At 43.9% G+C, this 17,090-nt stretch overlaps 1 protein-coding gene across 2 annotated transcripts; it reads left to right on the top strand.

The window, feature by feature from the left end:
• The first annotated feature begins 1,308 nt into the window (after positions 1-1,308).
• KXD1 (KxDL motif containing 1) lies at positions 1,309-16,374 on the top strand. Of its 2 annotated transcripts, none has more exons than XM_073686376.1 (5): positions 1,309-1,454; positions 4,032-4,141; positions 12,880-13,032; positions 13,325-13,371; positions 15,749-16,374. In XM_073686376.1, exons 1-5 carry the CDS (start codon positions 1,410-1,412, stop codon positions 15,979-15,981), a joined length of 588 nt encoding a protein of 195 aa, XP_073542477.1. In that variant the 5' UTR covers positions 1,309-1,409; the 3' UTR covers positions 15,982-16,374. The 2 variants fall into 2 exon arrangements, with proteins under 2 accessions (XP_073542477.1, XP_073542478.1); XM_073686377.1 differs by having other exon boundaries at positions 1,328-1,461.
• Positions 16,375-17,090: the final 716 nt, after the last annotated feature.

Raw genomic sequence — 17,090 nt, 5'->3', positions numbered from 1 at the left:
TGTGTGGTCTGTGTGTCATCAGTATGTCACCAGTGTGTGGTCTGTGTGTCATCAGTGTTTTGGATCAGTGTGTCATCAGTGTTTTGGATCAGTGTGTGGTCTGTGTGTCATCAGTATGTCACCAGTGTGTGGTCTGTGTGTCATCAGTGTTTTGGATCAGTGTGTCATCAGTGTGTGGTCTGTGTGTCATCAGTATGTCACCAGTGTGTGGTCTGTGTGTCATCAGTGTTTTGGATCAGTGTGTCATCAGTGTGTGGTCTGTGTGTCATCAGTGTTTTGGATCAGTGTGTCATCAGTGTGTGGTCTGTGTGTCATCAGTGTTTTGGATCAGTGTGTGGTCTGTGTGTCATCAGTATGTCACCAGTGTGTGGTCTGTGTGTCATCAGTGTTTTGGATCAGTGTGTCATCAGTATGTGGTCTGTGTGTCATCAGTATGTCACCAGTGTGTGGTCTGTGTGTCATCAGTGTTTTGGATCAGTGTGTCACCAGTGTGTGGTCTGTGTGTCATCAGTATGTGGTCTGTGTGTCATCAGTATGTCACCAGTGTGTGGTCTGTGTGTCATCAGTGTTTTGGATCAGTGTGTCACCAGTGTGTGGTCTGTGTGTCATCAGTGTTTTGGATCAGTGTGTCATCAGTGTTTTGGATCAGTGTGTCATCAGTGTTTATCAGGGAGCCACAGACTTGTATTAGTCCTTTTCATCTGTGATACCAGAAAAAAAAGGACATGTGAATAGGACCATAGATTATAATGGGTATGTGTTCTGAGAAAAAACAACGGATTCTACACGTATGTGCAACGTGGATGTCTGAATGAGGCCTAACGGTGGCGTGAGATCAGTGGTGCAAAGTTATTTAACCCTTTAAAAAAAGCTTCTTTTTCAAAGCTGTGAAAATTAACTTGTTTCCCGCTTTGATGCCAGCTGATGGGCAGAACCGTTTGGGGCAGGCTGGAGTGACCGAGTCTGATGCGGGGCATCACTAGCTGTGTGATGGTGGTGTGAGATCACTGGCCTTTGGTGCCCACTTTGATGCCCATAGTTCTGCAGTTGCCTTAGGTGTAGTCACATCATCATATCCATATTTTATTACTGTGATCACTTCTTATTGTTATTATTTCTGTAGAAACAAAAAAAAGAAAATGTTGCGACTAGGAACCTGCTGCTAAGAAACCCCCGGTAGGCGGCGCCGTCATGTGTTTACACTTACAGCGCCGGGTGCACGTGTGCAGTACGTCACCTCTATGGCAGCACGCCCGCAAAGGGTTAAAGGGGCAGAGGGCGGGGCCAGCAGAGGCAGGAGCCAATCTGCGTGCAGCAGGAAGTGACCAATGAGACGGCGCATTACAAGTGGAACGAGGAAGTGGGAGGATTGCCGGCGGTGGCTGCATGTCCGGGAGCGGTGCTGAGACATGAGCAAGGACCTGCCCGAGTCCCGGGGGAAGCAGCCGCATTCGGTGACTGGTGTGCATGATGCGGCTGTGCAGTGCGGTTATGTGTCGGGACTGTAGCCACAACTACACACTATACCATGTGAGGCACAAGTTCTGCGCCAGGCAGAGCCTCTCATGGTCAGGGGCTACTAGAGAGGGGGCAGTGGCTGGCCCTCCTGGAGCCGTGCACAGATGGGCACAGAGGTCTTGTGATGGCAGCTTCACATGTGCTACCAGTAGGGGGCAACATGTGCCTCGTCATACTGTGACCATCAGATGGGCAGAGGTCTTATGCCTGCAGTTTTACATGTACTACCTGTAGGGGGCACCTCTGGTGGGTTACATGTGCCCTGTCCCCTTGGTGATCCTTTGTGAACAGATGGGCATAGAGGTATTATGCCTGCAGCTTCATATGTAGGGGGCATTAGAGAGGGTATGTGTGCCCTGTCATCCTGTGATCATCAGATGGGTACAGAGGTCTTATGCCTGCAGCTTCACATCTAGGGGGCACCACTGGGGTTAGATGTGCCCTGTCGTCCTGGTGAGCCTTTGTCATCAGATGTGCAGAAAGGTCTTATGATTGCACTTTACATCTACTTCCTATAGGTGTATGGGATAATAATGGCTGCTCATGAGATGCCCACTTCTTGCGTGGGGTGTCATTGGACTTCTGTGTCGGCTAGCACTGAGAAGATGTATACACATACATACATACATGTGTGCCACCTATGATAGTGCCTGTTCCTCCTGCAGCATGTTTCAGTAAGCCTGGTTACCCATCTGCTCCATTCCCTGTGTTCTAGCGCTGCCGCTCCTGGATTTATAATGAATCTTTTAGGCTACGTGCCCAGGAATAGTAGTGTTTTGGATGCCTTGTATTTTCGCTGCGTTCTACATTAAATGCATGTGTTTTGGAACTATGCGGTTTTACCGCATCTAATAGCAGTTTATTGGTGAAATACACACAGAAGACTAGCGTCTCTGCTGCAGATAATTGACACACTGCGGCTCATAAACCTGCTGTGCAGGTGAGGTTACACAGCATTAAATAGAAGCACAGTGGGCATGGGATTCTATAAATCCATCCACTGTGCCTGTAATGTAGAACGCAACGTTTTGGATGCAGCAAAGATGCGCTCCCACCAAAACTGCTATTCCTGATCGTGGGCACAGGTAATTGCTAACGGGCGTGTGTCTGACTGCTGGGACTCCCAACGATCCCAAGACCATGGCTCTACAGTGCACCTTCAAGAAGGCAGATCCACTACTCCATTCATTGCCTACGGGACTGCAGCAGATAGCGGAGTACAGTGCTCTGTTGTGTCCAGCTATCTAACAGACAATGGAGTAGTATATGTAATCTTGATTGTGCACCGCAGAGCCATGTTTTCAAGTTCGATGGGGGTCCCCGCAGTCGACCTCACCAATCATTCACTTGGTACAAACCCTTTAAGTTCTGTGTGCTTGGAAGCTTAAGGAGTAACAATTTTAATTTTTCTTTCATAATTCCATAGTATACTTGACAATGAGAAACTGTAATATATCTTATCAGAGAAATCTGCTTCTTTCTCCGCCAGGACTGATCTTTCTCTATCAATTCATGGGTAAGATCTGTGTTCAGTGAAGACAGATTCTCACATTACTGAGACAGGAGATGGCAGTTGGTGCTCATAAAATTCTATGGAGAGGAAGAGGAGCTAGAGGCAGACAGACATTGTGCTGCATGTTCTCCTGATACAGTTACAGTTCTCCTTAGAACTTTATGAGCACCAACTGTCCTCTATCTAATGGAGAAAGTCTGTATTCATTGAAGGCAGATTTTGCTTGTGACTTTGAGAATTTTGACAATTAATAATGAGTTCAGGAGAAGGTTTCCCTAATAAGATATATTGCAAAGTTTCTTTTCGCATGAACTATTAATTTATCGGGGGGGGAAAAAACTACCTTTAAAGAACAAGTAATAGAACCTACTTTAGATGTGATAAAACAAGTTACTTAATAAAGCACAGTAAGAAGGACTACAGCATTGCCTTGCTTCCTACCCTAAGGCCACGGCCCCACTATCGGTATTTGGTTAGTATTTTTTCTCATGAGTGGAAGCCAAAACCAGGTGAGGAATAATCTGAGGAAAGGTATAATAAATGCAGAATTGGTGACTTGTTTCTGTCACCCACTCCTGGTTTTGGCTCCCACTCCTGAGAAAAATTCTAATCAAATACTGATAGTGGGGCCGTGGCCTTACAGACACATGATGGACCTTTCTGGAGGCTATCGTTCAGGTCTTGGCCCTCTACACTTAATTGGAAGCTATTCTTCCAGTTTGTGTCCAGTGACCCCTGGACCATGGCTGACTTACCACATGGTAGCCTTAATGAGTTCACTACAAGATGCTGAATGTCCAGAGTCTCTAACAATTGTGGGTGCCTTGGATGCTGTTCGGCAGAAGGTGATTTCCCCTCCTACACCCCTATGCCTTCTCCTTTCCGTGCACCACAATCAACGTATGTTTCTGGGTAGCTGTAAAGCATGGTGTGAGCAGAGCTTGGATATATGATTACGTTTGTTTCCATTGCTTAGCCTCTAATTGTTTGCGTCTTCCAGGCTGCGGACCACGTGATGGAACCAAGTTCTTCAGGAGTGTTTTGTAGCAGGATTCTGAATATGGTGAACTCGGAGGATGTTAACGCCATCATACTGGCTCAGAGGCACATGTACGTTTCTTCTGAGTTTGTCATACGGCAATAAGAAAATGATTGTAACAATGCTGCCATGAATAGCATAGAGAATGTTTGGGCGCTTCCAAGCAGAGTCCTTATGGAATTGGGGTTTGTCATTTGTGTTTCCAATTTCAGTGAGAATTGTGCTTTAGCTATAAATTTAGAGAAGTAAGAATGTCACCATCATAAGATAAGTCACGGCCCTTCAGAAGGCTTGCACTCAGCGGCTGTGTTGCATAATAAGCCTTTCTACATAGAGCGCATAGCTATAGGGGATGCGGAGGTCTCCTGCTCCTATCATGCTTCTTTGTACCTGTCTTTGTGCTAATCTAACTGCAATTAATGTAAAGGGGTTTCTCCACGAACAAAATACATTTTAATCAATAGATCTTGGAATAAAAATAACTTCCACAATTGGATGGGTTATAAAAAAAAATATTCCTGTGCTGAGATAATCTTATAAATGTGCCCCTGCTGTGTATTGTGTAATAGCTGTGTCTGACCGTGTATGGAACATGGTCTGATCATACCACATCTCCTGGGCAGGGGAGGACGCAAAAGAGTATACAGACATTACAGCAGGGGATCACTGATGCTGCTGCTTTCTTTGAGGTAAAACATTGCATAAAAAACAGGCTGGAAATGTTTTACCCCACAGAACCAGCTGTGATCCCCTGCTGTTCTGTCTGTATACTTTTTTGCTTCCTCACCTGCCCAGGAGATGTGATATGATCAGACCATGTCCCTGCACGGTCAGTCAGTCATTACACAGTACACAGCAGGGGCACATTTATAAGATTATCTCAGCACAGGAACATTATTTTTCTTAAATGCATCAAATTGTGGAAATTATTATTCCAAGATCTATTGATTAAAATATAGTTTTCCAGTACGTCCCCATGACAGCACTATAGGAGGAGTAATCCCATATCCTGTGTAGGGACAGGAAGCACAAGAGGTTAAAAGCCCTCCCACCCCCAACCTCCTCAGTGTTTTTCCTGTCTCTACACAGGACAGGGAGTACAGGAGGAGCGCTGGTGCAGGAGCACTGGAGAAGAAGTTTACCTCAAGGGACCTGGGGGATCGGGGGGGGGGGGGCGCTGCTCTCTCCTTCCCCCCCCGTCAAGCGGGTCCTGGGCCAACACTCCCTGTTGGGAGTCCCTCAGCCCTCCGGTGTGCTGGAGCCTCCGGGTGCCGCTTCCCCATCGCCGGGGCTCTCTGCGTCTGGCTTCTCCCAGCTCCCGGTCCGCCCGGTGTCGGAACCGGAAGTCAGGAGATGACGACTTCCGGTGGCGGTCGCTTCAAACCACGGTTAGACCAGACGCCAGGGAGCAGGAGAAAATGACTGGACGACCAGGTAAGGTATAAAAAGGGGGGGCTGGGGACCATCAGAGGCAGGCTTACAGCTTGGGCACCCCTGACAGCAAAATGGCAGATGTCTCACCCTGATACATGACTGTGGGGCGATCCAGGGAGGGTAAGTGTACCATTACCCCTTTTTATATGGCTAATGGAGCTTACGCTTACCAGGCCCTCCAGATTTTTTTTATAGGATGTCTCTGGGCAATTACCACCTCCTTCTGAAAAAAAAGGATATGGGGGGGGGGGGGGGGGAGGCCACAGTAAAATCCAAGAGGTGCCTGGATTGTAACATCAGACTTCCTGACTCGCATACAAAACATCTATGTGCTGAATTTAGAGCCTCCATGCTAAAGGAGGAGCACGGAGCTTTATTAAATGAGATGCGCAGTATAGTTAAAGAAGTTCAGGCTTCTATTACATCTCTGCAGCCCCCAGGTTCAGGAGTCCAGGATGTCTCAGGACCCAAAAGACCCAGCGAAGATATAGCACCATCTTCTGAGGGTGAAATCGACCCATCTGGTGACTCTGACAGTGAGATTATTAGTCTACCTCAAGGCGGGGAACGAAAAAAATATATGTTCCACTCAGATGGTATGGATATTCTTCTACGAGCTGTGCGAAACACGATGCAAGTAGAGGAAACAGAGAAGAGCGGTAACATTCAGGATGAGATGTTTTGTGGTCTTAGAACCCAGAGATCCATGTTTTTTCCTGTTAATGCTCATGTGAAGGACATGATACTGGAGGAATGGGAGGATGCGGAGAAGAGACTCTATACCACCAGACTTGTGCGCCCGATTATCTTTTGACCCAGAGTACACCAACGTGTGGGACACTGTTCCAAAAATTGACGTCCCAGTGGCTAAGGTGGTCAAGAAAACCTCTATCCCCTTTGAGGACTCGTCAGGACTTAAAGATCCTATGTATAGGAAGGCGGATGGACTTTTGAAAAAAGCCTGGGAAGCTTCGGTGGCAATTATTAAATCTAATATCGCTGCTACATCTATTTCCAGATCCATGAGAGTCTGGCTATAAGAGCTAGAGTCACCTACAGGATGGCACCCCGAGGGAATCTCTCCTTCAATCATTGCCCCTATTAAAAATGGTAACAAATTTTTTGGCCGCCGCTTTGGCGGAATCGGTCAGATTTGCGGCCAGAAATAATGTGCTTTCCAGCTCAGCCCGTAGAGCTGTTTGATTTAAAAACATGGTCTGGAGATACAGCTTCTAAGAACAAGCTGTGCTCTATTCCATTTTCAGGGCTCAGAATGTTTGGACCTGTACTAGATGACATTCTAGAAAAAGCGTCCGATAGAAAGAAGGGCTTCCCTGAGGAGAAAAAGGAGCAGCCCTTTCGCAAACCCTTCCCTCTCCCATAAATATAACACTCAGAAAAAAGGGGGGTCCGCAAGCTGGAGTCTTAATAAGGGGAACAAAGATAGGAAGTACTAGCTCCCGTCCAAAACGACAATGACTGTCAGAGTAGGGGGGCGATTAAAATGTTTCAAAAACAGTTGGCATTGGGTCACTCAAAATCCCTTGATACTAACAACTATAGCGCAGGGTTACAGGATAGTTTTCTCAAGATCCCCCTCAAATTCCGCCTGATAAAGGGTTCCCCTACCTCTTTCCCGTCTACGGGCAGACATGGAGAAGCTGCTATATCAGAGGGTTATTGTGTCAGTTCCAGAACACGAACAACATCGGGGCCATTACTCCTCTCTGTTTTTAATAAAGAAACCGGAACTCCCCTGACGTACAATTATCAACCTGAAACCCCTAAACCAATGGGTCCGCTACAAAAAATTTGCATGCAATCAGTAAGATCAGCCATTCCTCTAATACACCCAGATGCGGTAATGTGCACCCTGGACCTCAGGGATGCATACTACCACCTGCCAATACACTCCTCAAGTCGGCAATATCTGAGGTTTGCACTACCTTACTACCATCAGACAGATTCTACACTACCAGTTCCGATGTCTTCCCTTTGGCCTGTCATCTGCTCCCAGAATCTTTACAAACATCATGGCAGAGGTGGTGGCCTATATCCGACTCAGGGATATTACCATCATTCCGTACTTGGACGACTTCCTGGTGGTGGCAGGATCTCCTCTAGCTGTGACGCGACATCTGGAACTTGTCCTACAGACCTTTTACCAGCCTGGGTTTGATTGTGAACAAAGAAAAATTCAATCTTATCCCCAGTACTTCACACATCTTCCTGGGAGTCCATCTCGACTCCTGAATGCGAATGTCTTATCTCCCGGAAGACAAAATGCTCTCAATTCCACAAAGGATTTGTTCTTTTTGCAAGAGAGAAGAAACCTTTGATCCGAAAGGCAATGAGTATTTTGGGAATCATGACGTCATGCATCACCTGCGTCAGATGGAGCCAGTTCCATTCCAGGCCTCTACAGAAATGCATCCTGGAAGTGACAGACGGACATCAGAATTACCTAGACAGGAAGATGTCTTTGTCCAGAGACACCCAGGACTCTACACTGGTGGCTCGACCAGAAGAATCTACAGACGGGAGTGCAGTGGATCCTGGAACCTTGTCTTTTAGTGACCACGGATGCAAGTCTCTCAGGATGGGGAGCTCGAGTGGGAGATTCTTATCTCCAAGGCACATGGTCCACAGAGATTCAGACCTGATCATCATAAAATTTTCAGGAACTACAGGCGATCTGGGAAGCCCTACAGAGAAGCCGGGGCGGTCTTAAGAGACCTAATAGCAGAAACCTGGCACTCCAAAATTTGATGAGAAAAGAATTTTCAATAATTTTTATTATATGATTTTAGTATACAATAGAATTAATATATGATGCAAAAAACAATGGCTGCTCTCAACAGGTGTGATTCACAGACATGAAACCAAATAATAGACATATATTCCTAGATTTTGCCATTATGTCAATATATCATACATTATGAATCATTGTGAGTTATTCTAGATCATTATTACCAGGGTTCTGCCCAGTGGATGTGTAGAAACAACAAACGACTGTAAAACAGAAAGACCTACCATGGATCACTAAGAAAGTGCACACAGTCACATCACAATAAATATATTATAATTTCAAATTGCAGCTCACCAGGATCAGGAGAGAAGTTAGGATAATTGAATGATGCTGTATGAGGAAAAAAAGCACTACCGTGCTGGAGAAGATGCGGTGTCTGCCACAGGAATCAAGCGTGTTTATATACTTCCTGATTGCCTCGCTGAAAGAGCGCCCGGAAGTCACGTGAAGTGCGTGTCACCGGAAGTGACGCGTCGAGAAGAATATGTCGCCGCTAGGCGCCATATTGGTGGGATAAGAGTGATGTCATGTGTTCTATAGTATGTCTACCCGGAAATGCCATGGCAGTATTGTATGCAAACGACTGGCTTTTGGTCCTAATCTTTCTTATATCCATATCTCCATCCCTTATTCTATTATCTAATAATGCTTCTGCAGTTAGTTTAATCACATCTGATCATTGTTCCTTATACTAATATATCAAAGGTATCTCCCATTGTTCTGTCTAATCTGACTAGCCAGTCGTTTGCATATAATACTGCCATGGTATTTCCGGGTAGACATTATACTATAGAATCACTCTTATCCCACCAATATGGTGCCTAGCGGCGACATATTCTTCCCGACGCGTCACTTCCGGTGACGCGCCTAGTAAGCTATCACGTGACTTCCGGGTGCTCGTTCAGCGCTGCACTCAGGAAGTATATAAACACGCTTGATTCCTGTGGCAGGCACCGCATCTTCTCCAGCACGGTAGTGCTTTTTTTCCTCATACAGCGTCATGCAATTATCCTAACTTCTCTCCTGATCCTGGTGAGCTGCAATTTGAAATTATAATATATTTATTGTGATGTGACTGTGTGCATTTTCTTAGTGATCCATGGTAGGTCTTTCTGTTTTACAGTCGTTGGTTGTTTCTACACATCCACTGGGCAGAACCCTGGTAATAATGATCTATAATAACTCACAATGATTCATAATGTATGACATATTGGCAAAATCTAGAAATGTATGTCTATTATTTGGTTTCATGTCTGTGAATCACGCCTGTTGAGAGCAGCCATTGTTTTTTGTATCATGTATTACCTCTATTGTATAATAGAATCATATAATAAAAATTCTTAAATTCTTTTCTCATCATAATTTTGGAGTGCCAGGTTTCTGCTGTAATTTACATTGGAGTTGAATCCTATCTGAGCACCTAAAATAATAGGAGTGCCACGTAGCCTCTTTTTTTTTTTTTTTTTTTTTTAGGTCTTAAGAGACAGACATGTAAAAATCCTGTCGGACAACATCACGGCAGTCTCTTTCATCAGACATCAGGGCGGACCAATACACCCACTTCTCCAGTCCCTGGCCAAAAGGATATTCTTAGGGATAGAGAAAATAGTGAGCTCCATTTCAGCAGTTCACCTTCAGGGATTCGACAATCAGGAGGCAGATTACCTCAGCAGGCGTCAGATGAAGGCTTCAGAATGGGAACTGAACGAATGCAAAGATGACATCTTTCATCTCTCTCGACCCAGGAGATCATCCTCTGGCAGTGGATGCTCTCACAATATTGGGGAGAAGGCCTAACATTTGCCTTCTCACCTGCCCCTCTAATTCCGAGAGTGCTGCGGAAAATTCAGGAAGATCGGGCGACGGTCATAGCAATTGTCCCGTTCTGGCCAAAGAGGAGTTGGTTCTCCCTTCTAGGTCATCTAGTGTTGGAAGACCCAATCGTTTTACCATTTCAGGAGGATCTTCTAACGCAAGGTCCACTGTTGCATCGGAATCTTCAACAACTCCGGCTCTCAGCCTGGCTTCTGAAGGGGAGATCCTGAAGAACAAGGGCTTATCTGCCAGAGTGATCCAGACTATGCAGGCTAGTAGAAAACCTGTAACCCAGGCCATGTATAAAAAGTCTGGAGGACCTTGTCAGTTCCACAGGACGGTAGACCCCGCTCAGCCAGACATCCCTGCGATCCTTGATTACTTGCAGGTGGGATTTGACGCAGGTCTTAGACCAAGTACCTTGAAGGTGCAGATTGCAAAACTAGGTGCTATCTTCGACACATCATTGTCCTTGCATCCCTGGATAATCAGGTTTGTCAAGGCAATCTAGAGACTTAGGCCTACCCAGAGAATTTCTTCCCCTCCGTGGGATCTGAATCTTGTCCTGAGAGTCCTTTGCAAACCTGCCTTCGGCCCAGTTAATGAATTGGGAATAAAGAACTTGACTCTGCCACCAAGAAGACTGTGTTTTTAATCACCACGGCTAAACGGTTGGGTGAAATCCAGGCTCTATCTATTGTCGAGCCTTGTATGCAGGTTCGGGATGATTGCATCATTCTGAAGCTGGATCCAAGTTTCACCCCGAACGTGGTGTCATCGATGACCTTATATCAAGAAGTGGTTCTTCCATCATTCTGCGAAAACCCTAGGAATCAGAGGGAGGAAGAGCTCCACCATCTCGATGTCTGCAGAGCAGTGTTGGCCTATTTGGAAGCCACTCAGAACTGGAGATTAGACTCTAATCTTTTTATACAGTTTGGGGGTAAAAAATAGAGGCAGGAAGGCTTCAAAACCATCCTTAATCTAGCATATCTTTCAGAAGGGCAGCCTCCCCCTATCAAAGCCCATTCCACCAGAGCAATTTCAACCTCCCATGGGCTACTAGAGCAGGGGCTACCGTTGAACAGATATGTACCGCAGCCACATGGTCAGGACATACTACTTTCTGCAAACACTACAAGCTAGATGTTCTCTCACAGCAGAGATCTGCGTTTGGTAGGAAGGTACTTCAGGCAGTTATCCCACCCTAAGCTATGAGTTCTTGGGTATACTCCTATGGTGCTGTCATGGGGACGTACTGGAAAACCGGAATTAGTCTTAGCGGTAATGTTTCCAGGAGTCCACATGACAGCACCCTTATTTCCCTCCCTATATTGCTACTGTATGTGACTCTAACATATGTCTAAGCAGTCTAAAATAAAATTTTGTTGTAACCAGCCAATGTGGTTCTTGGAAAATCACTGAGGAGGTTGGGGGTGGGAGGGCTTTTAACCTCTTGTGCTTCCTGTCCCTACACAGGATATGTGATTACTCCTATGGTGCTGTCATGTGGACTCCTGGAAACATCTTTACCGGTTAGACTAATTCCAGATTTTTTGTGTTGGAAAACCCCTTTAATGAGATTTAATGGTGGTGTTTAGAGATGTTGAATTGTATGGTGAACTTCCCATTACATTTGCAGATGTCGCATATGAAGACACCAGTACTATAAAATCCTACTGTGCAGGGATATTCTCCAAATCTAATTGAAAAGAGGAAAGGCACTTACTAAAGTTAGACTACGTAAATTATTTATCATGTAAAAAACAAGTGCTTTCACATTGCATTTAGGGACACGCTCGGTGGCCCCGTTGGGGTATGTGTCTGAAGCCCCCCTCCCAAAACTAAATTTGGACGTAGGCACCGACTGGGCTATAGACTGTAGTGATGCCGGCAGAGCGAATGTGTGCTCGAACGTGCATCGTTTACAGGATGAGGATACTCTGACATAGTAGACTGTCTGGTTGTCCGATAAGTCTACAGTCCCGAAAATGATGCACGTTAGAGCACACGTTCGCTCTGCCGACACCACTACAGTCTATGGCCCTGTTGGCACATACGAAAATATCCCGTTTGCAGGGGGTTCAGACTAATTCCCCAACAGGCCCACAGAGCGTGTCCCTAAACGCAATGTGAAGGCACTCTTAAAATTTCTCCATTACGCCAGAATCTTTCCTAGGCCAAAAAGTAGCACTATGATACAAATTGTGTGACTGGCATGATAACCAATAAAGCCATGTAAATTCAATGAATAACTAAAATAGGTATGAATAGACAATTCTCCTAAAGTGATGTCACATACTATTCCATAAAGAAAAAAGGTACGATAGTACTATGTGCAGTCACCCAGGTAAAAGTTGGGTAGTTCAGGAGCACGAGTGATGGCAGCATCTTGGATTCACAAAATACATATCCAGCACATATTGGGATCTGTTCACGTTAACCCTATGGTTTGCTTCTAATGGAATGCACAATCCTGAGCAGGCCCTATCCCACAACAAATAATGGCAGAGTCCTGTAATACTAGGAGAAGGTTTCCATTTGTATCTGTAATTTAAATACTGGTTTCATGCTGCAGTAAGTCACTACATGGATATGCACAGTTGCCGCATGTGACCCCCCCCCCCCCCCCCCATAAATATATATGATCTAATTTACTAGGGTGGATTTGGGGACTCTATAAGTGAATTGTTGACATTTGAAAATACACTGTACAAAGTGGGAATCTAATTGTGTTTTTTCTATCTTCAGGCTTGATCGTTTTGAAAAGACCAATGAAATGCTGTCAAATTTTAACAGTCTATCCAATGCACGGCTCCAACAGATGAGCGATCGCTTCTTGCATCACACAAGAACGCTGGTGGAGATGAAGAAGGATCTGGACATGATATTTAGAAGAATAAGGTGTTGGCTCTTTCTTTGCCCACATTAAAGATGTAAAATGTTCTGGCATGTTGGACCTTCTCGTCTACAGTTAGGCTAGCCACTCTGTGTCTACTGTGATTGGATGATGTGTACCCATATGTACTAGCATGTCCCCACTCTGGCTGCAACCTGCTCTTTCCATGTCTTAAACTGGAAGAATTATTTGAGTTCAAAAGTCCAGTAAAATAACAGAAAATACTTACCTGCACACATTGTAAGTGATCGGTAATCTTCACCTTGCTCTGAAATTTTCTTATTTATTTTTCTGCAGGATGTTGAAAGGGAAGTTGGCAAAACAGTATCCCGAGTCTTTCAACAGTACGTTTGAATGCATGATAACAGATGAGTTGATGATTTCCCCAATCTGTCCCTTCAATGTGAATCTGTCACCGGATCATCAATCTGTTATGAAGCTATATGCACATTATGCCGTACACTTGCTGATGTCCTGCTCTAATTAAAAGGGCCTGTTCAGCAGTTATCAATTTAGGTGGTAAAAATTCTTTTTCATTCCTGTCATGCCACTTTATTTCCTGAAAAGCACCTGAAGGGTTAATTAACTACCTGAAAGCAGTTTTGAATACGTTGAAGGGTGCGGTTTTTAAAATTGTATCACTTTTAGCTGGTTTCCGATATATAGGACCCCCAAAGTCACTTCAAAACTGAACAGGTCCCTATAAAAAGTTTTGTAAATTTTCCTTAATGACCAGTCCATTTTCCATGTTTGTGCTTTCATTTTTTTTGCTTGCCTTTTTCCCAGAGCCAGAACTTTTTTTTTTTTTTTTTTTGTCAGTATGGCCATGTGAGGACTTATATTTTTGTGGGACAAGTTGTACTTTTGAACAACACCATTGGTTTTACCATATTGTGTACTGGACAATGGGGAAAAAATTCCAAGTGCGGTGCAATTCAACTGTGTGTGTGTGTGTGTTTCCCCCCCTCCATGTTCACTAAATGCTAAAACTTACAATATAATTCCCCAGGTCACGAGTTTGTAGACACTAAACATGTATAGGTTCTTTTTTAAGTGGTGGGAAAAAAAAATGGCGCAGTTTTCCAAGACCCGTATTGTCTCCCTTTATCGGGATCTGGGGCCGGTGAGGGCTTATTTTTACTCGCCGAGCTGAAGTTTTTATTGATACCATTTTAGGGTAGATCCAATGTTTTGATCTCTCATTATTTCATTTTATTGCAATGTTGTGGCGACCAAAAAAACATAATTCTAGCGTTTTGAATTTTTTTTTCTCGCTGCGCTGTTTACCGATTGGATTAATTCATTTTTATATTGATTGAGCGTTTCTGAACGCGGCGATACCAAATGTGTATGTGTGTGTTTTTTTTTTTGTTTGTTTTTTGAAAGGGGGGAGGGTATTGATTTAAACCTTTATATTTTTAAAAACTTTTTTGCATGCTGCCATAGTCTTCTTAGGAGACTAGAAGCTGCAGTTATCTGATCCCCCTCTGCCACACAGGCGATCAGATCGCTTGTGTGTAGCAGAATTGCTCACTTGCTAGGAGTTATGACCTCTGGGTGGTGCTCATAGCAGTCTGGCAATGACAACCGCAGGGGTCTCCTGCAGACCCCGGGGGTTTATCACGCTAACCCATGATAATGTGATGGGGTCATTGAGGGATAGGACCAATGACATGCTTCCAGGAAGCGTGAGTTAAATACCGCTGTCAGAAATTGACCTCGGCATTTAACTAGTTAAAAGCCGCGGGTGGATTGGGATTCCACCCGTGGCGGTTGCGGGCACGTCAGCTGTTCTATACAGCTGATACGTGCCCGGAACGGTGTGGACTTAGATGCGGGCTCCGGTGCTAACAGGGGCTTATGTGAAATTGCTGGAAGGAAAAAGAGCGCAAACTAGGGCTTTAAATGATGAAATCGATGTCCGTAGAAAAGGTTTTGAGCTCACCTTTACAGGTTGCCTCCTGCAGCCTTATGTATGCTATAACCAGCTGCTGCACACCTGCGGATCAAAAGACCTAAGGAAAGAATCAAGTGGAATTCATACGGTTTTTCTTGCGCTGCTGGTCCACCATGTGGAAAGGACATCTCAGGAATCCAGAGCTTCCATTAAAGGATTTTATTTCTGTTTGTTAAACTTTAAAATCAACATGTTTCGAAGTCTTTCTGACTTAATCAGGACATAATATAACAAATGTGTACTATTACGGCACATGTCATAAAAGGGTTAAAATTTTGAAAAATTACTGCTACATTTTTAAACATTCTAAAAAAAAAAAAAAACCACTTTACAGATGGTGCTGATGTGAGGGAGATGTTAGATATTTTTTTAATGTTTTTGTGTGGTATGCATAATCATTCAGTTTGAAAATTGCAAATTTTTTTTTTTTTTTTTTAAAACTTGTCATATTTCTGAATTTTTATAAATAAACACAAAATATATCAACCTAAATTTACCAGTATTATAAAGTGTCACGGAAAAAAACTATCTCAGGATCACTGAGATGTTGAAGTGGTCCAGAGTTATTACTACATAAAGTGATACTGGTCAGATTTAAAAAAAATAAAAATAAAAAAAATAAATAGGCCCTGTCACTAAAGGGTTAAACTATAACATGCTCACATCTCCAAGTAAAAAATGATTTTGTACTGTTCTTGTTCACTTTGTTTTCTCAGTGTTTTTGATAAGTCGAATAAACGATTTTTGTATCATTTTGATTACAGATGTATATGAATCTCCTGTTTTAGAAGATGATGATGATTTTGACCCAACCCCAAAGAGTGCGGCCACCACTATTGCTACTTCAGAGCAGAGCACGGAGTCCTGTGATACTAGTCCCTCTATCATATCCCCGACCATGAGTCAGGACTTTGAGGACCTATCCCAGGCCCCCTCTGAAACCCCATCCACTAATGGGCAGCTTCTAACAGATGATGAGGTGGCTCATGAGGACTAGTAGACTGTTGTGGGTGAACTCGCTCGAGACAGGTTTTTGGAAAGCCTTTTGCCATGAATGGGATTGCAGTAATCTTGAAATGAGCACACTGGTCCCGGAGAACATGTTGGGAGGATGCTTGAACTCCTGCACCACTGCATGTGGAGGCATCTGTCAAGGCTGAGACAATGTTCTTCCTTCTGGTGAAGGTTGTGTTCAGAGCTGCACTTGTCCATATATTTCCTCTGTCTATATGTAAATGACTTCACAGTACTGCAAAATGAAGATTAAAACAAGAAATGCCACTTTTAAAACAGTACTGTATTCTCCTTGTTGCCGATTAGCTTTTCTAAACTACAGATACTGTTTTATGGCCATAACTGCAATATAATGCTTTGTCTTCTCCTTTGTAAATGAATGTTTGTCTGTATTTAATTATTTTTTTTTGGGGTGGGGGGGGGGGGCTCAGGAGTATAATCCATCACTATCATTGTCTAGCACCTTACAACATCCTTTGTTCTGTCTTACTTTGTCCTTTCTAATATAGAAGTACCATTACTTGGTTCTAATATTCCTTCCAGTGCATACTTAGGCTTATGGAGAGCAAAACAATTTTTTTTTTTTTTTTTTTTTTTTTAGCTTTCTAAAAGGGCATGTCATCTCATTGATTGTGTGTAAAAATCAGGGGTTAGCCTTGCGTTTTACCCTTTACACCAATTGATACTTTTCTTTAAAGGGGTATTCCCATCTCCAAGATCCTATCCCCAATATGTAGTAGGTGTAATAATTGTAATATTAGCAAATACCTAATGTAGTATAGTTTTTCTGATTCGCAATCTCTTACCTCATGCGCAGGCATCGCAGGACCTTTAGGTATCTATGGCTACGTCTACTGATAGTCACAGCTAGTTGCTAGTGGCCGTAACCATGGATACATAAGGTCCTGCACATGAGGAAAGAGACATGGCGAATCAGAAAAACTATCCTACATTTCTAATTGTAGGTATTTGCTAATATTACTATTAATATATCTACTACATATTGGAATAAGATCTTGGAGATGGGAATACCCCTTTTTAAGGGTGTTTTCACATTGCATTCTGTGTCCCCGTCGGGGCATACATCTGAAA

Source organism: Phyllobates terribilis, unplaced genomic scaffold (assembly GCF_046119375.1).
Source record: "Phyllobates terribilis strain yellow unplaced genomic scaffold, ASM4611937v1 Scaffold_1__5_contigs__length_1240528914, whole genome shotgun sequence".
Taxonomy (NCBI): Eukaryota; Metazoa; Chordata; class Amphibia; order Anura; family Dendrobatidae; genus Phyllobates; species Phyllobates terribilis.
The sequence above is the reverse complement of the archived record's forward strand: the minus strand, read 5'-3'. Positions and strand labels throughout refer to the sequence as shown.

What these genes read in the sequence shown, in the direction of transcription:
- KXD1 (XM_073686376.1), top strand. Translation starts at nt 1,410, where the DNA reads ATGAGCAAGGACCTGCCCGAGTCCCGGGGGAAGCAGCCGCATTCG. An exon ending in ATGATATTTAGAAGAATAAG is followed by an intron (nt 13,033 to 13,324) that starts GTGTTGGCTCTT and finishes ATTTTTCTGCAG; the next exon opens with GATGTTGAAAGGGAAGTTGG. An exon ending in GTATCCCGAGTCTTTCAACA is followed by an intron (nt 13,372 to 15,748) that starts GTACGTTTGAAT and finishes TTTTGATTACAG; the next exon opens with ATGTATATGAATCTCCTGTT.